General features: G+C 34.4%; 1 protein-coding gene across 2 annotated transcripts; it reads right to left on the bottom strand.

The window, feature by feature from the left end:
- Positions 1-3,977: 3,977 nt before the first annotated feature.
- LOC102800661 (deformed epidermal autoregulatory factor 1 homolog) lies at positions 3,978-23,852 on the bottom strand. 2 transcript variants are annotated; one of them, XM_085506501.1, is made up of 9 exons: positions 23,515-23,852; positions 21,441-21,699; positions 15,875-16,080; positions 13,166-13,204; positions 10,827-10,944; positions 9,898-10,025; positions 8,553-8,684; positions 6,393-6,551; positions 3,978-5,163 (listed from the first exon to the last, which is right to left on the bottom strand). In XM_085506501.1, the coding sequence occupies exons 1-9, from the start codon at positions 23,716-23,718 to the stop codon at positions 4,933-4,935; spliced, it is 1,476 nt and encodes a 491-aa protein (XP_085362627.1). In that variant the 5' UTR covers positions 23,719-23,852; the 3' UTR covers positions 3,978-4,932. The 2 variants fall into 2 exon arrangements, with proteins under 2 accessions (XP_085362627.1, XP_077866384.1); XM_078010258.2 differs by lacking the exon at positions 13,166-13,204 and having other exon boundaries at positions 15,863-16,080.
- Positions 23,853-24,099: the final 247 nt, after the last annotated feature.

Genomic DNA, 24,099 nt, shown 5'->3' with positions numbered 1-24,099 from the left:
ATAGCACGTATCGGTCAGTCCCAGGTTATCTATCAGCATAAGTACTGTGGCCGTTCACTACATTTCTTATCTGACAGTGATATGTGCCGTAATAATACACCAGTGCTTTGGTTTTATTTTCTGTTATTTTGGATTCCACCAGAAATAGGACTCTTTAATACTTCTAACATTGACAGAGAATCACATGACAGAGGTGGCGGCACCAAGTCTTGTATGAGGGTGCGAGATCTGAAATCTAGACACTCTGAAACGCTATTTCCTGCATTTTGAGGGGACAATTTTGCTGACGCAAAAGGATTCAACTTGATTGGGGTGGGTGTGCGACGCCCCCAAAACTTTTTAATATCAAAATTCACCAAGGCAAACAAGTTGGACATCAAAGAAATTTTCTCTGTGAAGCTCAAGCCCTGCTGATTGGATACTATATACGGGGTAATATATTTTAGAGAGCATTGTTTTTTGCTGAAAAGACTTTTTTAGTGTTTATATTCACTGTCCTTAACAAGTTGAGAAAAAAAAATAATTAATAACTGTAAAATACTACTATCACTGGACTCATCTCTTCAGCAAAAATAGTGAAAATAAATTAAAAGCAAAAATAAAAGTATTTTACAGCAAGTAGAAATGTATGTATGCAATAAATAAAAACAGTCAAACATTGTTGAATGTGAAAAACATTTTAAATCTTTGATATAAATTACAAAATAGAGACCACATATAAGTTATTAGAAAAACAAAATCTCAAATTGTAAAACTTAATTACAAGATACAGCCAAGTAATCACTGAGGGCAAAGACTTGTACTAGTATGTCCATATAATGGTCAAAATATTATGCAGCATATAGGCACTCAAGAAGGTAATCTCATCTTTGAATATATACATAAAAACACATCCTATCATTTTTTTTTACTAAAACTGGCATTTAAAACAATGGTGCATTGATGTGCAACTCCACAAAACATGGTGCGGAATTTTTGAAACCAATTTCCAATGCCGTTTTAACAAACGTACGTATAAACGTATTCAACTATCGGTAAATAAATTGGTTCATAATATACGATTAAATCATAGACTCTGGAAGGCATGGGTATGTAAAGGTAGCAAAGATTTAAGGAAAGATAGTTGCACTGCAGGTTGTCTGTTACATGCCCGACAGCAGTTGAGAATCCAGGTTTATTCTGTAATCTACAACAGTCCCTCCTCTTGAGGGACTGTGTCTACGATCAACTCTTTGAACAACCCCCACCCCTGCATACATTTTAGTGCAACTACATGTTGGTGCATCTTGATCTAAATTTTTGAAAAAATTATTAGGTTTATTTTGGTGGGGGTAAAAAAAAACTGTAAAGTTGTTGCACCAATTATGTAGTTTCAGATATTTTTGAACACATTGTACTCTATAAAAGAATGAATAACATTTTAGGAGTGATCAAAGTGGTAACTGTAGAACAGGGTATATACATGTATCATATATAGACTGTTCATATATAGAATATAGACTGTTCCAAACACCAGGTTGCTTAGGGACGACGTCAAAAGATTGATGTCGGATAAAAAACTTATTTCCTTTAGTTTGGGGGTGGGGGGTTTTGACCTCAAAAAGTTTTCATCCTACAAAAACGATTTTATTTTTTAATGAAGTTAAAATAATCTTGGAGTATTTGTAGTTCGTTTTTTTTCTATCCAATCGTGGACAGAAATAACCGAAAAAGGAAAAAAACACAGAAAAATGGTTTGTTTCGAGTGTAAACCTGTGCGTCAATTGAGGTGCATTTGTATAAAAATCTTTTTACACCCACCCGACAACCAACTGCTATGCAATACTACTGTCCGATTATCAATTTGTATTTAATGGTGAATGTAGTCTGATGCCATGATCAATATTTATCAATTAAGTTTCAGTGGGGGGTAGGGGGGTTTGGAAAAAAAACTAAAGGAATTAAGTTTTTTATCTGACATCGATCTTTTGACGTCGTCCCTTAGTTCAAGGAACAGTGGATGTAACGAGAGGGAATGTAGACTTTAGCTGGAACAGGTAAATTAACAAGGTGAATAAAGATATCAATTTTTGACTAACTGACCAAATGGAGTAGTGCCAAGTTGCTAATGTCCAGTAAATGTCTTTCAGAATTTCAAAACTTTATAAAATGAGCCAAGAATGTAAATTTTGTTTTGAATAATACACTTAAATTCATCTTGCGAGAGACTGGTACATCATTAAATGGGACTTATTTGACTACATGTCCAACAGACAACTTTAATTTCAACATCTGAAGTCTCGTGGCTCTCAACGAGACTTTGGCAGTTATTTGTGTTCAAGGTTTAATTCAGTAGCAATCATGGGATAATCCAGACTCAACCACAAATACAGTGAAAATTATATATGTTACAAGTACAGTCTGCCATGCTGTGTATCATATTTTAGTGGATTTAAAAGACAGACTTGTATTTGATGCAAATATCTTCTGATTTTTTTTCTTGTAATGTAGTTAGTGGAGATATTGAAAAAATTACTGCACAGGAGAATATACAATGGAATGTCCATTACATTAATCACATCAATAGGTATGTTTTATTTTATTGCCTGGGACAGAACAGACTGTCCATACTTGTGCACAATATGTGTAAATATGGACTTAATACCACTGTTTTGGCCCAATTAGACAGACATGCAAATTTTAAGTGATATTTTCCATATTATGGAAACATTGGATTATTCCCAAATAAAAAAATTCCAAATAGTTATCCTGTATTTTCATATTCATGTGTAAAGACAATTACAAGATATTTCAACAAAAAATAAAACAAATGTTTGTCATGAGTGTGCTAGCAATTTGCCATACAAAGTTGCAAATAGACATTATTTGCTTATATGAAGTTTTATAGTGATGAAATTCATTCAAAATCATTTTTCAATAACAATCATTTTTGAATATTTCAAAGTTTACTGTTTAAAAATATTCTTCTGTCACAGAGTGGATTAACCACTAGAACATAGCATTCTAAACAATCAGGTTGAGATTAGTTATACCATGAACTGATGTTAAAAGAGGTCATTTTAGAAGGCAAATTGGACGGGATGCAATTTGCGTTATTATAATTAAATATCACCTCTTTGTCAAACTAGACAGGTATTTTTATTTGTACATGCGACTGCTGAAAATACATGTCAATCGCAGGTTTATGCAAATACAAGGTGTTAGTCTTGAGTTGATTGTTCAATCTCTTGGTATGTTTATGTTATTATAGAGCTAATAAATGATATGTTGTTAGCTGTTTGGTCGTCCACTTCATGGGTGTCAATTGACACTCAACCAACCCGAGCGAGTGCAGATGGCATGGGATGGAGGAGTGTATGAGGGGGAATGTTGACCGCAAAAGTGGTCTGGCCATGCATTTAGTGAGAAATGTTGAAATAGAAACAACTTGGTCTCAATGCACAATAATAATAATAACACTGGTCGTTATAAAAGGAATATGCATTGCTGTTAAACAAAACACTGTCTTATATCATGTAAACATTCCAATGTACGCAAAGACATTCATGGTTACAATGAGTCGATTCTTATTTTTTCAGCGGCAACAGAGGTGTATTAGGTCTTGAGAGGCGGGATTATAATTCAGTTACGAGTTGTAATGAAAAGACGAACCAAGCTGTTGGTACTGACCTATATTAGTTCATTGACGGATGTGATGGACCTGATTGACATTGGGTGGTAATAACATGATAATAGCGGGTTCATTCAGGGGGTGGGGGGGGGGGGGTTATGGCTTCTCATGCACTCGTGCGTGTCAGTCATCCCAGTTGTCCAAAACAAAATGTCCTAACAATAAGTCGATTGAATTTAATATACAACGTTCCTGACAATTTAGAAAGTCAAATGTCTCGAAATAAATAAATTGCAAAGATCTCTAAAAAAAAAAAAAAAGCTCTCGAAATATATCGGCACAGTGAAATAATTAGTGTCTGACAACATTCTGTACTCTATAAAAATGTTTTTTTTTATTCATGTCAGAGTTCTAGACTTTTTTGTAACATACAAGTCACGAATATACCGGTATTTGCGTCTATTGTGACACCGGACAAGTGGGTATATACCTGTGCCACACAGCCATATCACAAATTTTTTTTTTAATTTGTCTGTGGCCTTTTTTTTTTTTTACATTGCATAAAGTCATTATTGCCTACCCATTTATGTCAAACATTAATGATAACTACTTTGTGTCGGTTATTCAAATTATATACTGTAAAATACTTTATTTTAGCTGTAATTAATTTTCGCTGAAAAGACTTAGTGTTTCGTATGGAATTTATTTTCACTGATTTTTGACTAGTTGAATGTAAAATACAGGAAAAAAGGTATATTCACTGGATTTTACTTTCACTGAATCATTCCTTCAGTGAAAATTAATTCCAACGGAAAATAAAATATTTTATAGTACCACAATTATTTATGATGATGATTGTTTTGAGCAAGCATGGAACTAAATAAGGACTCCATGGCAATGACCTTTGTTTTATTTTGTATGTTTGATTTAACGTTTAAAGCACGACCTCATAGTGAATGGAAAATTAACTATTACAGAAATCACCATTTGTGTAATTTTTTCTCTTGATGGCGTATTATGCCAGTTTACAAAAAATGTATTAAGTGACTTTGTCTGGCAAATTGCATGGAAGCAGCACAAGTAATGGATGATATTATGTCAATTTGAAAATACAAATCATTTGAATTGTAAATAATGGCTTTGTACATTTTTTGACAAAATGCCAAGTACTTCATCAGTGTTGTTGCGAGTCCGTCATCACCTATCATAGTGATCAAATCACCAATATTTCACCAACAGCAGCAAAGTGTCTTTCCACACAAGACCAGTATATCCACAGATTACTATTTAAATAGTTATATCAGTGTTTTGAAATACTTTTTCTAATCTCTCTCTCTATCTGAATCTTCTACAACTTCTTCTGGTGGTTCCGTTGGTTCTGATACTGTAATGGTTGTTGTAAGTGTGGGAGATTCACCAAGAAGTGCCGCATTCTGCCCACATGAATTCTGGTGTGTGGCCCAATCTTTGCGTTGACAGAAACTACTGCAATAGCTCACACGATGACAACCAGTACACTCACTCAATGCTTCGCGTCCACAGTTTACACATGTCTGCAGAGAAAGAGGGGAAACATGTTATTAAGATAAAGATCAAGATGTTTCATAAATAAAAGTTTCACAAAGTTTGCATTTTGCTATATTTCTGGTCAACTGCAAGATCCTGACGTGTACCAAACGTCTGCCGCAGAAATCAAACGATTTAATTTTAAACTTGAATTTCTTTATTTCGTAGCTCACATTGAAAGGCCAATCTTTGACAGGGAAATATTGCGTCTCAAGACCCCTATTTTGCTAAGATAAACTTTTTGGTGAATCAAACAAATCACTGAAAAGTTACAGCAAAGTAACGTAGTTTGGGTTTCAAAATCTTCCACCTATATAATGATTATAAATAGTTGACCCTTATGAGAATAACACAAAGTATTGTGATCAGAGGTCAGTGCAAATCTGTCCATCAGTACATGGAAGGTACTAATGGAAGGAGTCACGACGCCTCTGAAGTGGCTACTGGTACTTAAGCTTCACAGGCACAAGTAGTGAGTTAGCGGAATATGATACAACCCCGCCGATTTTAAATACGACCATAAAATATATGCACATTATGAAACTACGGTCATCACACATGCGCACTGGGTTTGTTTAGGTGTGAAAGGTCAAAATACACACAACCGGAAATTCAACAGATGAACGTTTGACTTCACAGATTTCACATGTTTTAATTATTAGCAACTGTAACAAGAACAATATTTCGAAAAAAATTCTTAAGAAAAGTTTCTTGGCATGCTCTTCTTTTGATATTATCTTTTCTGGTGGTGTTCGCTGATGCCTGGTGGTCAAAAATTTTGATAGTTTCGGGCGTCAAACCCACGCACTGACAATGGTACCATTGAATAATGCAATCATTATTGTCACCATTACAAATACAAAGATTCACTATAGTTCTTCAGTTCTTCTCCAATCGATGTTATATCTGTCAATTTGTCATTAAAGTTCGCCAAGATCTCCAGAAACAACAGCATTCAAACTAGACGCCATTTTCAGTATTGTACATGCGAGGTTCGTCTATCGCTTTCGAACATGCTCCGAATATTACCGAATGCTCAAGATTAGCGTAACCCATTGTACGAAGGTGCTAAGAGCTAACAAGAACTAATGTTTGTGAACAAACATTGACAAACGATCAAAGGGTAAAGCTAAAACAATAGCGTCTTGGCTCCTTCCGTTAGTACCATTCATGATCAGTATAACCCTAACAAGACTAAATAAACAACGTCACTTACTTTTATAAGTTGCTCTGATTTTGCTTGCTCTACAGCTTCCAGTTTATCTGCTCTTGCTTGAGCTAATGCTTGGGCCACAGCAGTATCTTTCTCAGCCCTTGCCTCCATTAATGCCCTTGATAGCTGCATTTGAGCCTCTATACGGGCCTGTGTTAATGCCTGCAAGCAGAGAAATTCATACAATAATTACATTTTACAATAAAAATTTGAGGAAATTGTCAATACTAAAGGCACACCATCGGCTCCATGGGCTACTATGTATGGTGTTGATGTAGGAAGGGGCTTCTGTAAGTTTAAAATCAACAAAGATGCTGCCGTTGTTTATTTTAGTGAGTATAAACATAATTAAGAATCAAATAAAGCTGAGAAAGAACTCCACGTGCTAAGAGTATTAGAGACACATTAAAAATATTTCTATGGAAAAGCTGAAAACTAATTATGCAAATCAGATTTGAGTGTATTAAAAACTTATGAGGTCTGCGCAATGTAACAAATCATCTATGTACCATGTTTCATTGAAATGTGATTAGAACCACAAAATTATGAATTATAATGCTAATTAGGTAATTAATATTAACAGATATTAACTCTAAAATAATCAGGTTTGTACATTGTACAGAGCATCTTTGTACTAAGTTTCATTGAAATGGAATAATTTGTACTTTAGATATCAGTGTGATAGCCTAAAATTGGTTAGGTAATAAATATGTACAGATTTTAACCTACAATTAATTAGGTCTGTCTATTGTCCTACAACATCCAAGTACAACGTTTCATTTGAATGTGATGATTAGTACTTGAGATATCAGGGTGAAAGTTGAAAAATGGTTAATTATGCAAATTAGGTGATTAATATGCACAAGTATTTACCAAAAACTAATTGGGTCTCTGCATAGTCTTTGAGTATCTATGTACCAAGTTTCATTGAAATGTAACGCTTACTACTTAAAATATCAAAAGCTGACAATTAATTAATTATGCAAATTAGGTAATTAATATGTACAGATATTACCCTGAAACTATCAGGTCTGTGCAGTGTCCTATGACATCTATGTACCGAGTTTCATTGAAATGTTATGTTTACTACTTGAGATATCAGTGAAAAAAAAAACGAAAATTGACTAATTATGCAAATTAGGTAATTAATATCCACAGATTTTTACCCAAAACTAAACACATCTGCGCATTAGTTCAGAGCATCTATGTACCAAGTTTCATCAAAATCCAATGAGTGGTTCTTTAGATATCAGTGGAACAGTCATGGAACAGTTAAAAATTAGCTAATTATCATGCAAATTAGGTAATTAATATGTGCAGATTTTTACCAAAAACTTATCAAATCTGCACATTGGCCCAGAGCATCTGCGCACCAAGTTTCATCAAAAACCGATGTATGGTTCTTGAGATAGCAGTAGAACAGCCGAACACACATACACACACACTAACTGCAAAGACTCCCATTGTGTGCTTCACGCATGGGAGTCAAAAACAAGAATGGAATTTGAATAAACCAGAGATAAAATACTTCAGACTGTGCTAACGCTTAGCAAGGGCCAAGACAGCATTGATTAAATCTAGCCAGTTTTTAAGACCTGGTCCAGATCTTTGACATGGGCTAACATAGTATGCAGCTAAAATGCTATTGTATTCAATGTTCATTTGGAAGATTTACTATTGTATTTTACGCTTAATTGGTATATTAAATGAAAATTACCAAATTGCATAATTATAATATGATGTTAACTACTGTAAAATACTTTATTTTAGTTTGGAAATTATTTTCACTAATTTCGCTGTGAAGTGATGACTCAGTGAAAATAAAATCCAGCAAATATACTTTTTTTATATATTTTACATTTAACTCATCAAAAATCAGTGCAAATAAATAGCATACAAAACAACCAAATAGTCTTTTCAGTGAAAATTAATTCTAGCTACAATAAAGTATTTTACAGTATATCAATGCATGGTTTTCTGTTGTGTCGCTGGTGTGCCAGCAAATAAACATAACTAGTTGCATGACATAAAATCTGTGCATCAATAACATGTCATACTGTCGCTGATGTGTCAACGAATAAACATAACTACCTACGATAGTTGCATGACATAAAATCTGTGCATCAATAACTTGAAGTGCAGACTGGTGATAGTTATACTTGCCTCTTTTTTTTCCGTTTCATACTGTAACTTAGTTTGTGCGACTGCTGAATCTTTAGCTGCTAGTGATTGGTTTTTAGCTTGTTCAACCATGGATTTTAACTGCTGTGCTTGTTGTAATAAAGAATTTGCCATCTATAGTAGTGAAAGAAATGTACACAAATAAGTTCACACTGGTCAGATTACATAACTGTCAACATATCCCCATACATTACAGCACGTCATAATTTCGTCAAATAGCATGGGTTGTCTGCATCATATCATATTAGGAATGCAAAGTCAAAATATGGAACATTCATTCAATACTTCAAAGGTGGCCGACATGTTTGAAAATTAAGTTCACAATGAGATCTTTGTCAGCTTGTTTAGTTCTGGGCTCACTCACAAAGCAGATTGCAATGCTATAGCAGATTATTATGAAAATATTGCAAAGTATGCATTCAGACACTACACGGTCCCATCGCCCTCCACTATGTGTCAGTCAAAACTTTTGCTGTACTGTTTTCACTTAATAATCCCAAATAAAGCACAATTTTCTTCATCATAAAAATATTGCATATTACAATTTGCAATTTAATGGAGATGTGCTTATATATGACAATATTTTAATCAACAAAAAAACAATCAAAGGGATTATTGAACAAAATGTCATGTTCACGTTTAAATTTTGTGCCCCAAATAATAATAATAATAATAATAATAATAAAGATAATTTATTGCATCCTTAGAAATACAGTGTTTCCATCAGTTTATAGCAACAAAAGTAAGATATTAAAAAAACAAAATAACAAAATAACTATAGCAAATAATAAATGATAGATTTTAGTGTTTTTGTTAAGTATCTTTCTCGTTTCTCATTAAGAACGAGCTGTGTATAAATTCTCCAACAAGTTTGATTACATTTGTGTTAGAATTTTTCATTAAGTATGTAAATTTCTGTTGGTCAGTTTTTGTTTCATCAGGAAACTGTATATTTGAGAATAAATCCATTCGCAGTGTGCTTATCATTAGATATCAGTTGAGTAAGAAGATGATGTGGTAACTAAATAATAACAAAAAATTAAATAATTTGATGTCTGATGATAGCAATGGTCAAACGTACGTGTCATGTTTGAACAAAATCTGTCCAACAACCAAGATTGGATTAAGGAATCTTAAATACTGGATTTTGCGCTTTTTTTAGCTTTGAAATGGCCGCCATTCAGCAATCTTGAATTGGATTACGAAATATTATGAAAGTTTGAACATGATCCATCCAGACACATCTGAGATAGGTGTGAACTACCAAGCGGACCCACTTAGTCCATGTTTTTGTTTGGTGCTGTAAATAATTGAATATATAAAATACCTCTTCTAGATGCCACCATGACTGATCTGTTTCTGATGGTTTAGGAGGGGATGGAGCCATTGGAGGTAGTACGGTGGTGGTTTCTGTTACTGTAATCTCACCATTTCGTTCTTCAACACTGAATGATCCTAAAAATACAATAGAGATATACTGCATCTGAGAATGTCTTCATTTGGCCACACAGTTTTACTATACAAAGGGCATAATTACATGTCAGCGTAGTCTGGGTTAGTGCTGGACAATCACACTGCAATTCTTTGTTACAACACAGGGCAAAAATAAATAGTAATTTTTGTATGGCTAAAATTGTTATTATTATAGTTACTTTGAACATAACTAAGACTCTGATTTGGACTTCTGGATAAACATGGACCTGTCAGCATTTTCACAATCTTACATGTAAACTGAGCAGCGTTATTCTACATGAATTAATTTGAAATTAGTATTGTAAAATCTGTATTAAAAGCCGCTGCTTCTATTAAAATGGTACAAAGCAACAGAAGGGATGCGGCTTCAATTAGAGCATCTACACATATGAGAAATGTTGAGTTTTTGAGTCTCAATTGTTCAAAAAGAATGTGTGCGGCTTCTATTAAAGATGTAGCTTTTAATATAGATTTTACGGTAACATTAATTATAAGAATGAGTTGAAATCATTGATAACAATGATACACACATTTCACAAATTATAACTTTTAATGAAAAGGGAAAGTTTGCTTGTTGGTTAACACTTTCGTTACACTGTGCCTGTACTGTACATGTAACCATGTCTTAACATACATTCCATGAAGACAGCAACAATATACACCTTTTTGTCTGATCATGAAGGCAACGACATACATATTTCTCCTAAGGATCTTAAGCTCACCCTTAAAACACGTTTTTTTGGATGACCCCATTCCAATTAATTTAATTGACAGATTTCTTACTTTCTTTTGATTTCACAGAGGCACTTCTAGCAGTCTTCCTTGGTGGAGTAGGACCACCACTTTCGCTCTCTCCTCGTTTCCTTCTTTTATAAGGCACAAACAACCTCACAGGACCCGACTACAATAAAACAACATTCGTTATTAATAATTCAAAAAATCATCTCAAAGAGAAGGAGAGAGGAGATTCTTGTTCCAATTAACCATGATGCATTTTGGATTAACTTGTTAAAAACAGTACTTGAAACAAGAAACTAAACTCATTATATACAAGTTTTTCAAAATTTCAAAGAATTATTAAAAAGTGGGGCAAGCAATATAGCACTTGTGTAGTGTTTGAAGCTAAGGCGGTCTAATGGATACAAGGCCTATACTTTACGGTAAAGCCGACAAGTTTAAAAACATACTGGCACTGCAAGCCTGCACCCCGACAGTAAAAATGATAGAAGCTAAAATGTTTAATCTGCCAAACATTTATGGCGACAAACTTTATATTAATAAGCATGCATTTTTCTTGTTCATATATTTTGCCTTTAGGCCAACAACATTCAAAAAGGACAACATTTTTTTCAGCCTGCAGGTCCTGTAAGCCACAAATCTTTTGACATTAGTTGCAAACACTGCACTCTGAGGAACTTAGAGTCCTGTATATACTCAAGAATACTGGCAATGGAAAATCAATTATATAACTGACAAATTTAGGTTGATAAAATGCATCATGGTTAACTGTTAAAGAAAAAATCCATGTGTTGCCATGGAAACAATAGGTTACAAAATAATAGAAAGATTGGAGGATCAAAATTGTGTTTGTAAAACTAAGAAAAATTGTATGAATTAAATTATAAATAAAGAATGAAATTAAAACACTGAAGAATATGAGTGGGTGTCTGAAAAGCCTTAGCAACCTACTACTTCAAACATCTAGGTTTAGTTGAGTCAAATTTGCCAGTAGGAAATCCTACCCTCAGTGAAACTTTGAAGTTGTTTAGTAAGCCAGCACAGTGTTTAATATTGTTAGCTACCATACATTGGCTCATTTTAGAAGGAGCGATTGTTAGAGGCCAACTGTCAGAAAGATCCTTACTGGGAAATTAGGCCAAAAAAAAACACCTTATGTTTCCCTCAAGTCGGAAAATTTGAATTTTTTTTTTTTAAACTAGTGAAAACTAAGGGTATCGCAACTAGCCGAGGTATATTGACTTCATAGTATTCAGAGAAATATAGATCAACCCGAGGTTCAAAGTCGCTACTTAACCCCCCGGGGACCCTGGGGATCAAACAACGGTCCGGGATCGTTAATTTTTAGAGGAATGGTGAGTTTTTAATATTTGGGCCTATCAAAAAAAAAAAAAAAAAAAAAGTACGCGACCCGATATTTCATATTTTTCTGTTGTTCGCTGAGGGCAACTAGTTTTGTGAATATTATGTGTTGACATTTCAATTTATTAACAAATAACGGTACTACTACTTTGGTATAATGTTGGAAGCCAGGTTGTATAAAAACTGGGATTGGCATCTGCCATTTCAGCGACACAAAGCAACCAATGACTCCTTCAAAGAAATTGACAGCAAATAGAAATTGACAAGTAGCAGTACTTCTGCAAACATGAGCAGTGTTACATTTAAGGGTATGTTAGAGTAGCGGGCAGCATTTTTGGACACCCATACATATTTCACCTTTTACCACAAAAGCAGGGTTTTCACAAGCGTATAGGCAGCCAGAGGTCAAGAGTATGAGGCCTACGTAGACAACATTTCCCTACATGCACAAATCAAACAAGGTATGCCAGTTGGTCTATGCAGAATAAGTTGACAATTATCGGGCAGAATCATAACCAATCTATCTGGTCAATCTGCTGTCATTTTTTGTAATTAAAATAACAAATACAACCAAATATTTAGTTAAGCACTCATTTTTGTGCGAAAAGTTCGGTGGGACAGTTAAATTGAAACGATTGTTTTAAAAGGTTCACACAATTGTTACCTCTACCCCTATAGCTTGAGGCTAGCATTAGAAGTATAGTAAATTAAAAATACCCAACGTGAAATTGTCTAATACTTATGGCGAGTTAACCAAATGTAAAAGATTACTTCGGATGGAAACTGCAGCACATTACGTGTGCACATGCAATCAATGTCTTTTAGATACGAGTCCACAAAAACATGAAGTGACTGAAATAACTGCCATGAGAGAAAACCACGAGTTGGTTACCCACAACGAGTGATTTGAACTGCATATCCATTATAATACATGTATTTTCATAAAATTGCATTTGGCATATTGTTGAAACCCTGCAAATGATCTTAGATCTAGTGTATCTCAAAAAATGAAAAATACGCACATGATGGTAAGTTTGCACTCCTACTTGATTACATGTATTCTGAAAAATAAATGCCAATTTGGCAAAGGTGGATGTGATGAATGTGCAAAGGAATCAAGCATAAATAGTACCCTCTAGAGTAATAATGGCCCTCCAGTGGTGGTTTTCTCAACATTAGTACGGGAATTACTCAATATATCATTGATAACTGAGAAGCTTTCTAAAGTTGCATCCCAACTTTGTATGATCTGTAGAATACCTCTCACTGACTCTTGTAAACAACATGATTTTCGCACAGTTCATGAATAATCTTATCCAACAAAATCCGGAAATCAAATTGTTAAGTACATCTTAGCTTCAGTGTTCTGATTTTTCAGTATTTGTTACCATAGCGACCGATTTTATCAGTTTTTATATAGTCACAATAATCCGCAAGAGGTATTCTGGATATAACAAAAAGTAGAAATGCAACTTAAAAACACATTACAATGCAAAGCATTATCATGGGTTGAGTAAATGCGACCAATAAAATTGCAATATGTATTTTGTTGTTTTTTCAGTATTGCAGAACTCAAAACTATGGGTTAGCTTCTAAACAATAACATTGCTACATGTACGAGGAATAATAGATGACAAAATTCTCAATTTTCCTTTTTTTTCAGCTTATTTATCGCCAGTAAAACAGAGTACATGTATTTTAAAGTTGCACAATCATTTCTTGGGTTTTATTGCCATCTTGGGACTACTAGTCTAAATTTCAAGTATTTGGGAAATATATTCTAAACTTGTTCTAATTATACAAGGCCTCATTTTTTTTAAATTGCCAAGTTAGTCTGATTTTTTAAAAAATCAACATGTATTGGAACAATATTGTGTACAACATTTAGATTTAGAAAATGACAAGTTGAATAGAACACTGCATGCATTACTGGAAAGATTTTCAGTGAATTCAAAGATTTAACTATCATTTCAGTTTTCTGTTTGATTTGTTTTATTCAAATTTAATTTGCTAACATTTTTAAATAGTATCCTGATGTGATGGATTGACAAAATGCAATAGTATTTCAGTATATCATATATGAGTCTCATGATCCCAATAAAGCAAAACTAATGGGAAGGATTTCAGAGTGCATCTTTAAAACAGGTACATGTACCTGTGTCAACATATTGAAACAAATATAATAGTCTTTTGTATTCTCAATTACAGGATAACTAAATAGGTAAGTTTTTCCTGGAGAAATAAAAATAATTTTGATTTCTGCTTGTGTGTTGTAGCAAGAAGCGTAATTCTGTTAAAAATGTGTTGGTCAAATACTATGTTTAAAATCTCAAACTGACATTAACTTTTGTGTACAACTTACAATGAATGCATGAAATTTTATCATTTCTTCACGTCTTATTAACAAAAAATAATTAAATAAGCAGTCACTGAAACAATGATGTTAGTTCGTGCAGGGCTTGAACTTCACTGAATCATCAAATACAACAGCCTTGTTGCCAAAAGAGTTTGCATTGGTGCCTTTCGATAATTTTGCTTATATTATTCCTATTTTGGGGTGCCATTCGATATTGAAGTTCAAGCCCTGCTTGCATGCATACATGGAAAATATGAACTAAATATTATAAAAATCAAGCTATTGCAGCCAGCTTATTTAATGAAGCCCATAAAACATGGAAAAACTCAGCCTGTGCATCTTGTTAAAAAGGATTTCACTAACTTTTTAAGTTGCAAATGATGGTGGGTGATCTTGGAATTATTTTCCCTAAATCATCTATGCAGCCACATACATAATGTGTCCACATACTTTTTTTCAAAACAGAGAGAATTGCTCAGATCTGAAAACATCTTAAACTGCTTTTTCTAGACTTGTCCAGAGAGGGACTGCGAGCAAAGTTGCGAAATCGTTCTCAGTTCATTCAGACAGTTTTTTAGTTGAAATATAGTATTATAAAGTCAAACGCATATATCTTGACTCATTCACATAATTCTATAATAGTTTTTCATATTCAAAAAATCAACTTAAAATTTAGAAAACTAGAATAAACTTTGAATTTAGACTACATAGCATTCATCATATAATACATTTAAAAATATTTTAGTTTAATTTGCCTTGATGCACTCGTGTCTGATTTTGCTTCATACAAGCACTCCTCTTCTAGGGCAGGGTGACATATGAAACTTTTGAAATCAATTCGCATGAAATTTTGTAGCAATGAAAGTATCTCTGGGGTTTTACGACAAAGTATCACTAATTTTGTCGTACTTTTGTCTTCACGAATTTTATGAAATCATATCGCAAAAGTTCCTAGCAAAGAAAATTTAGCGCTGTACAGTATTTGATCTGACTTGATGTGTGGTCTGTGTATTTTACAGCCCTGAAACCTATAGTGGTAATATATATACTGAATTTAATGCACAGATTTCAAGAACTGGCCAGTGAAAACAATGAGTACTATTGTAATTTTATACATTTACATGGATTTTGTTTCACAGATTTCACAAAAATAGCGAAATTAAAATCTAGTGAAAATGAATGCATTTACAGTCTATCAATAGCGCAGACAAATATTTAATTTTTAAACAAACCACCACAATATTAAAGTAAATTCAAGGCTAATCATTACAGAATGCACAGCAAGAATGTCAGTTTTCAATTTTAAACACAGAATTTCACCTTGATGCAAATAAGCAGGAAACAAGTAATTTCATGAACTCACAGACGTGCTTACCACTGCTTCATCATCACAGCATGCCGCGCAGGTACATGATGTGGCATGGGGTTGTAAAATACCTTCTTCAATTAAGCACTGTAATGTTCTACCGCCATAGCGGATACTGCGCTTCCAGTCTTTACTGTTCCCTCGCCCGCAAAGAGCTTCAAATTCTGATGGAGTATACCACTGGTCAGCCATTTTCACGCAGCGACCTCGGCCACCTACAAATATTGATATATTCAAGATATTCAAGTCTATTGCAGTTTCACCATAGCCTTTTGAGTGCAGTAGGAGAAATATTCACCAGGTTTTAAATTCACTGCTTTGTGAAAAAAAAAAAAAAAAAACATTTACAGGGGTTCTTCCAAAGAAGGGAACAGTGGCACAGCGCCCTCATACCCCAGGCTTGCGCCCTCTTACAGAACTTTGAACAGTCAGTAGATTATAGACCACTTTCTTGGAAGTAGCAAAACTTGGGCGCAAAAATACTAAAGATGCTTTGTCATGACGGAAAATAAACACAAGTCAGTTTGCTGATAGTCCATAGAAGTTTTGTTACATCGATTGGTATACCCAGAAACATAATATCAAATGTGCAAGTTTACATTACACCCCAAAACAACATGCGTGTGCATGCAAAACGCCGTATCTTCAACTTTCGAGAAAGTGGTCTATGATCAGTTACCAATGGTAACAAAGGTGTGCTCCCTCCTAACATTTTCTTTCTAGAAAAAGCCCTGCATTTAGCTATCGGCAAAAAAAATAAAACCCAGAGAATATTTAAGCCCTATACATATTATGCTTGCTGTAGAATACTTTATTTTCGCTTGGAATTTATTTTCGCTGAAGGGATGATTCTGTGTGAATAAAATCCAGCGAATATACTTTTTTTCCTATATTTCACATTAAACTCATCAAAAATGAGTGAAAATAAATTCCATACAAAACGCTCAAAAAGCCTTTTCAGCCAAAATTAATTCCAGGAAAATAAAGTATTCCACCGTAAATCAATGCCTCTTTCATAACAAAAATATATGTAGCAGTGGTGTTTCAGGACATATTCTTTGGAAGAATGTTGTTATACGTCAGAATACTCGCACTGCAATTGATTTTCGGGGTCAAACTAAAATATATATGTACAGATGAATAATTGATCTGTTTTGGAGATTAACGAGAAGTCTTCCTCAGATACAAAAAATAGCTTTGGGCAACTATGATGTGAATTGTGTCGTCATTCGAAGATTAAAATGTCTATCCGTTACAAAGCTCATACAATTTGGATGAAACAGGATAAAAAAAAACAACCTTTAAGGATCATATATACCTGTGATATATTTCCACTTTGAGTCCATTCCATTGAGGGTTTAAAATGACAGTTTTTTTTATCTCAAAAAATAGTTTTCAAAAATGGCTGAAATACTGGTCATGCCATTTCAATTGGGATTGAGGTTTTGTTGGTGTATGAACATTTTATTTTATTTTATTTAATCTTTATTTGAATTTAAAACAAGCAACCTGTCAGCTGAGATAGCTTCGCTGTTAGCAATGGACATTTCAATTAAAGAACTGAAGATATCATTAGAAAATGAACAATATGTATAGTATTAAAGCAATTTTCACCAAAAATGTCAAAAATATTCATCAAAATTAGAGAATTGAAGATATCATCACAAAATGAACAAATCTGAGAGGTACACATGTACATGTAGTAAGGATATATATAGTATCAAAGCAATAAGACTTGCTGTTTTCAACAAGTCGAAAATAACACTTTTCACCAAAAATATTCATCAAAATTGGAAAATTGAAGATATCATCATGAAATGAACAAATTTGAGAGAAAACCATCTGTAGTAATCAGACTTGTGGTTTTTAACAAAAAGTCCAAAATATCACTGTTTACCAGAAATCAAGAGCGGAGCTAAAAATTAAAAAATGTCTTATTTTAGGAAGGAAAATGTAAGGAAAGTATTACATGACATAAAAAAAACCCAGATGCATGACTATAAACAGATTTGTTTGACTCTACTGTAGTTGTCCGGGTAAGTGCCCATGCCCAGGGGGGTCTTTTGTACTTTTGTAATAAAAAAAATCAATTTTTTCCAGCAAATCTTATCGAGAGTCGCGAAGCAAGTGTCGCACATTTGTTTGGCACTAGCATCATCGACAATAAAACCAACGTTGTAATTTGTAGCAACCCGTACCTGGAGAAATGGTTGAAAGCATGTTGTTTTGGCTATATAAAATATTTGTATAGCAGCTTGCGAATTCTTAACTGGGGCCAGCAATTTTGCAATGTCAGGCCGATAGCTTGACCTTATGACTAAACACTAGTAATGATGTCATTCTTAGCCAATCAGTATAGCAGATGCTTAAAGGTCAAAGACGATAGAGCAGAGCCGTTTGCACACAACCCCATTTTTCTTGTCTCTTTATTGTGATTAACCATGCTAAGCTGACAGAAAGCTTAGTTCATTTTGTGTTCACGCCTGTTCAAATGATGGTGATGCCGATTTGGACTTTGAGGGGTTTGATCTGAAAAGTTTTTTCAAACAATATTATGAACTTTCTTAATTTTTACTGTGTAAATTCAAAAATTATTATTGTTTGTGTATGACTGTTGATCTGGTAATTGTCAAAACTGGGAATAATTTTATGCAGTTGAACCCTGAAATTTTAGTTCATTTTGTGTTCACGCCTGTTCAAATGATTCCCCATTGTCTATTTTTATTATTTCTGGTTCGTTTGTCACTTCATAAGCAATAAATTATTTTTGGTATACTTCTATCAATGCATATTGTTCATTTATTTCCATTGCATGTTTTCATTTGCCATTCTATTCCCTACAGCAGTTCGATCTGCGTCTCGTAAATTTTTTTTTTTATTGCAGGTGATGTCCTGGCATCCCTACTTACTGGCAATTTTTCATGTTCAGGACCCTGGGTGCTTACCCGGACAACTATGGTAATATTATCGTTTAAAATTACATTTTCTGACAAAATCATAAAAAAACAATTGTCATTTGCACGAACTTTATGGTTTGAATGATTTAAACAAAATTTTAATTTAAGTGGAAAGAGGTGGTAGAATTCCAAGAATAAGTCTCATGGCAAATCTCTGTAAACGCTCTAATGCACTGACATAAAACAATAATAAAACAGCTTGCATGAATAAAGGGAAGACATTTTCTATGAACATACATGTACATACATGAGCAAAGTGTGAATTAATTTGTGTTGGATACATGTTAGGATCAAAGCAACATACTCTTCAACAAACCAGTGCATGATTTGACTATGATGATCATTATGTGTAGAACTTATTGGAAGCACCTCTAAATGTACCTAATTAGAACTTGTCCTACTATATGGCAAAAGAAATAAAACAAAATGGAGGGATTGGGAATTGCTCAAGAGAAAGCACTTACAAGAACACATTCACTGTATAAAAAATTACACCAAATGGTGGTGAGTTGTAAGTCTCAGACGTTGCCTGGAGAAGATTCAAGTCTCATTCACCGCCAACAGCTTCTCCGGCACTGCAAGCAGGGCGAGTAAAAACTACCCTGAGTTGGGATAGCAGTCGAATGGAAACTGGGAAGGCTTGAGGCGACTCAGGGCACCTTCAGGCAGAGACGCAAATGCACTACTAGAAAATTAGACTTGTTTGACTACCTAAGACACTTTTTAAAGCCTATGCGATCAATGTGAAGTAAAAGGAGAATGCTTTATGACTGATTACCAAAACAAAAGAAAATGCATTTATTCAGCATCTAAAACCATGCTCTTGAGTCACAATGAGTCTGATGAACTATGGGTACAGATTGTAACGAAAACGTTTGTGATTTTTAAATTGTTGTCATACACACTGTTAGTCAGAACTCTTAATTAGGGATGCGGTTTGTAATCAGGATGTGATGTTTAATGGTATTTTATCAGTTAAGTGTTATGGAATAATACAAGGCTGAGGAAGGGTATGCCGTATTTATCCGGGTATAAGCCCAGGGTCCTGAACATGGAAATTTGCCAAAAAGAAGGGGTGGGCGTTTGCCAGGAGATCCTCGGCAAAAAAAACAAAAATTCGCAAAAATTGACAACACGCAGATCAAACTGTGGCAGGGAATAGAACGGTAAATGAAAACATGCAACAGAAATAAATGAACAATATGCAACACTAGAAGTTAAAAAAAAACTAATGTATTGCTTATAATGTGACAAATAAACCAGAAATAATAAAAATAGACAGTGAGGAACCATTTGAATTAGGATTTTCCGGCCGACAAACACGCCCAATACGCGTGAACTCAAAAGGAATTAAAATGTCAGGGGTTAAACTGCGTAAAATGATTTCCGGTCTTGACAAATTAAGAATCAACCGTCATACAAGATCAATAATAATTTACAAATTATAAAAATTCATAGCTGTTTGAAAAAACTTCTCAGATCTTTATTTGTACGTTCATTGCCATCTTCGTCAAACTCAAAACCCTCAAAGTCCAAGTCGGCGTTCACTGTAGCCGTCGAACAAAATCCCTACAACTTATTCCTGAAGTTCGTCAATATCGTCCCACACAATTTGGACTTAGCACTTCTAATCCACGGATTTCGCAGTCTGTCAGCTTGGCACTTTTCATTTATGTCTAATCATAATAAAGAGACAAGAAAAATGGGGTCGCTCTGCTGCGATGGCACACAACGCTTTTGTTTACAGTCTGGCAATCATCTTTGACCTTTATGCATCTGCTTTACTGATTGGCTAAGAATGACATCACTAAGTATTTCATCATAAAGGTCAAATCGTGACACTACTTTCTTATCAGACTCGACGGTTATCAATCACGGTGAAAGTTATCATTCAGCAAGTTCCGGCGGTTGGAATCATGTCTCACTATATGGATATCGCGGTGGACTTGAAATAGGAAGTTTTATTTTTATATCAAATGACAGAAGAATAGTTTTCATGACAGAAATGCAATAGTGGTGATGAAAGATGGTAAAAAAGTTGACAGTCTTCGGCGTGACATTGCAAAATTGCTGGCCCAGTTATGGATTCGCAAGCTGCTACAAAAAATTTTATAAAGCCAAAATAACGTGATTTCAACCACTCTCCCAGGTTTAAACACTGGTTTCATTGTCGACAACGCAAAAGCCGAACGAGTGCGACACTTGCTTAGCGGCTCTCCTTGTACGATTTGCTTGAATCATTTTTAAGGAAGCACAAACCAAACAGACCATGACATATTTCAAAAATAGAACTACTGTTTCTGCTTTAATATATATTTTTATAGACTTGCTTCACTGTTATGATTCTGAAAAAAATCAGCGGTGAACGCGCTGCCCTGAAGGCAGAAAGCTGTCACAGCTATTTTGCGTTCATGTTCAAGTATCACGACAGACGTCAAGAAAGTCAACTGTTAATACAACCACATTCAACAAATAGAAAATATTTTTTTTTTGTGTAGAAAAAGACCCCCTGGGCGTGTGCCCGGATACGACCTCAACTTCTTTATTGTGTCAAAAGTAGGGGGTGGGCGTTTGCCCAGGCATGGGCTCTTACCCGGATAAGTACGGTATATACTTACCAGAGCCAAGTTTTACTTTGTGAAGTTCTGCGCTTTGATTCTTGCATCTGACAGGAAGCACTGGTAAATGCACACTATCGTCCCAGTTATATTTAGAAGGTTTATCTTTACCAGAATGTGGTGTGGCTGGTGTTGCAGGTGTAGCTGGTGTTTGGGGTGTCTGTGGAGCTTTTAATGCATCTAATGAGACTGTTGCCACAGTGTTGTTATCTTGAATTACAGTAACTACATGTGCGCTTTTTAAATGTTCTTGAACTGCCTGAAAAATGGTTAAACAGAAAACTTGTTAAAAATTGTCAGATTTCTTGTTATAAATGTATGTATGTAGAGGACTCAAAATAACAGTAGCCATGGAATAGAGACTACAAAATGTTATACCAAGGCTACCATTTCTCAAAATAATTTGCCCAAAGCAACCAGATTTGAAAATATATTTCCATTGATGATATACCAAAATAATTAAGTATGCATTGTTATACACAAAGTGAATTATTTAGTTACATGTATAAAAATTGTATTTCTTTGTATTCACAATTGTGTGCATATTTTGGAGTAGTGACTGCTGATGGACTAGCTAACATATTGTCCGGCTACCAGCTTTTTAAATTGGGAGGCGACTCAACCTTCCAAAACCTTTTTTTTTTTTAAATTTCAAGCCCAGAAGCATAAATGCATGTCTTTAATTTTCACATTGTTCTAGAGGTTGAACTACCCAACAATGTTGGACTACCAGTTTTTGAAATTAAGAATTTTTTTAACTTGCATCCCCGATGCGTAGTAAATATATTTTTCACATTGGTGCAGAACAGATGTTGAAGTTTGATATATGCTACCACTTTAATATGACATTAATCATTTTAACTCTAACCCCTAAACTACTAGTATATCATAACCCCTGCAGAATGCGGTCCTTCTAATATCCCCAAGAACATTTGTGTAATTAAAAATGGCATTCCAAGACTTATCATTTGCCTCTGTTAGCCAACTCCATCATCAAGTGATCAACAAAAAAACAAATACATTTGAGTGATGCTAGAATGATATTAATAAATTATACTGAAGAAACTAAAGGAAATACTGGATGGGGATTGGATCAGTTAAAATAAACATTTTCAAATTGCAAGTTTATTTAATAGAGGTGCGTTTTTTTTCTATAGTAGTTGTAACTGTTTCCATTCCTTTGGGTGATGTGTAAATGTTTTTTTTTTTAAAAAAGAAATATTTCTGGTGTATTGATAGCCACAGTAAACAATCAATTCAATTAGTTTTTTTAAGGCAAGTCTCAGAAGTATTGGATAGCAAGTTGCTCACTAATTTGCCAACATCTTTGGTTTTAACAAAGCAGAATTGACCCTTGCAAACAATTTGTTATATTTTTCACTCCTGTAGTACCACATAAACTTATTTTAGACACTGTTTTTTTTTTTTTAGGTATATCTAGCATTCAATTGTGACAAAATAATGAATAACATTCAAATAGTAGGTCCTCAAAGTGTTTGGCGAATTAATGATCCATGTTTGCTAACTTGCTGCGCCAATACTTAGTAACTGGATGTAACTTTGGTGTCAAAAGCTAGTATCATTACAGCGTGTATGATGATCAGATCGACCTCAATATCGACTTGATTTCGCCTATGTTCACTATTCACAACTGTCAATAGAACTACAATAGAAGGAAGAGCTTGACCAACTGTTTGCAATGTGTTCATTTCAGTGATATGGAATGTCAGTGTTTATGTTTTTACCTGCGACGATCACGTGTACTTATCATGACACCGTGAAATATTTAGGTTAAGCTTTATGCAAATTAATTTTAACTGGGAACTTTTCTACGAATATTCCATAATAATGCAGAAAATCGAAAACGCAGAGATAAGAATGTAACATTTCACAACACGTGGAAAATGAAAATTGATATACTGCAAACATTGCTGTCTGCTGTTGAACGGACCGTACTACTATAGCGTTGTGTAGCATTGCACTGACACGCCAGGGGCGCGAAAATGCAGTACGCTCGAAGTGTTACCCCATTTACTGGAACAAAACGTCGTCACAGTTGCATATCGTATCTTACCTGAAGACCCTCAGCCGTTAAAATTGCAGGTGTCGCTGCCGTGAAAACATGGTCACTTGTTGCTGTCTGCTCTGTAGTATTGGTGTAAACAGCATGTACGCCGTCATCACTGCTCGGCAACTCTTCGGATATGTCGATACCTTCCGACATTACACCTACTTCCGTCACTTCGTTCGTCTCCATATCGTCTGGTTTTTCGTCCATTCAAAGTTACACAGAAAATTATAGATGTGATAGAAAACTTACGCAGATTATTTTTGAAAAAAATCTAACTGCCAAACGCGAAAAATTATTGATAGTTTTGTCTTCGGGAATTTTCGTCAAATTTTCGTTTTTCTGGTCGACAATGCTGTCCGCCTCGTTTTCGTTGTAACTCTACGCATGCGTATCATTTTAGAAGATTCCATTACCAAATAAGGTTGAGGAAGTCAATCGTCCTAATTAACATTGCACTAATGTGTATTTACACTTATGTATATCAGATAGCTATATTTTTAAAATACTGAAAAATTGAAGAATTTATATTTCAAATTACAGGAGACATTTTTAATGCCAGGTAACATAAAGATAAAATATCTACTACCC

Source organism: Saccoglossus kowalevskii, chromosome 12 (genome assembly GCF_978046115.1).
Source record: "Saccoglossus kowalevskii chromosome 12, keSacKowa6.1, whole genome shotgun sequence".
Classification (NCBI taxonomy): Eukaryota; Metazoa; Hemichordata; class Enteropneusta; family Harrimaniidae; genus Saccoglossus; species Saccoglossus kowalevskii.
This window is presented reverse-complemented; position numbering and strand designations above follow the sequence as displayed.

Bases quoted from the DNA above. Each gene is read 5' to 3' on its own strand.
- LOC102800661 (XM_085506501.1), bottom strand. From the start codon at position 23,718: ATGGACGAAAAACCAGACGATATGGAGACGAACGAAGTGACGGAAGTA. The intron at 16,081-21,440 runs GTAAGTATATAC...CAATATTTGTAG, and splicing joins CAAAGTAAAACTTGGCTCTG to GTGGCCGAGGTCGCTGCGTG. The intron at 10,945-13,165 runs GTGCGTATTTTT...GTTTTATTGTAG, and splicing joins GAGTGCAAACTTACCATCAT to TCGGGTCCTGTGAGGTTGTT.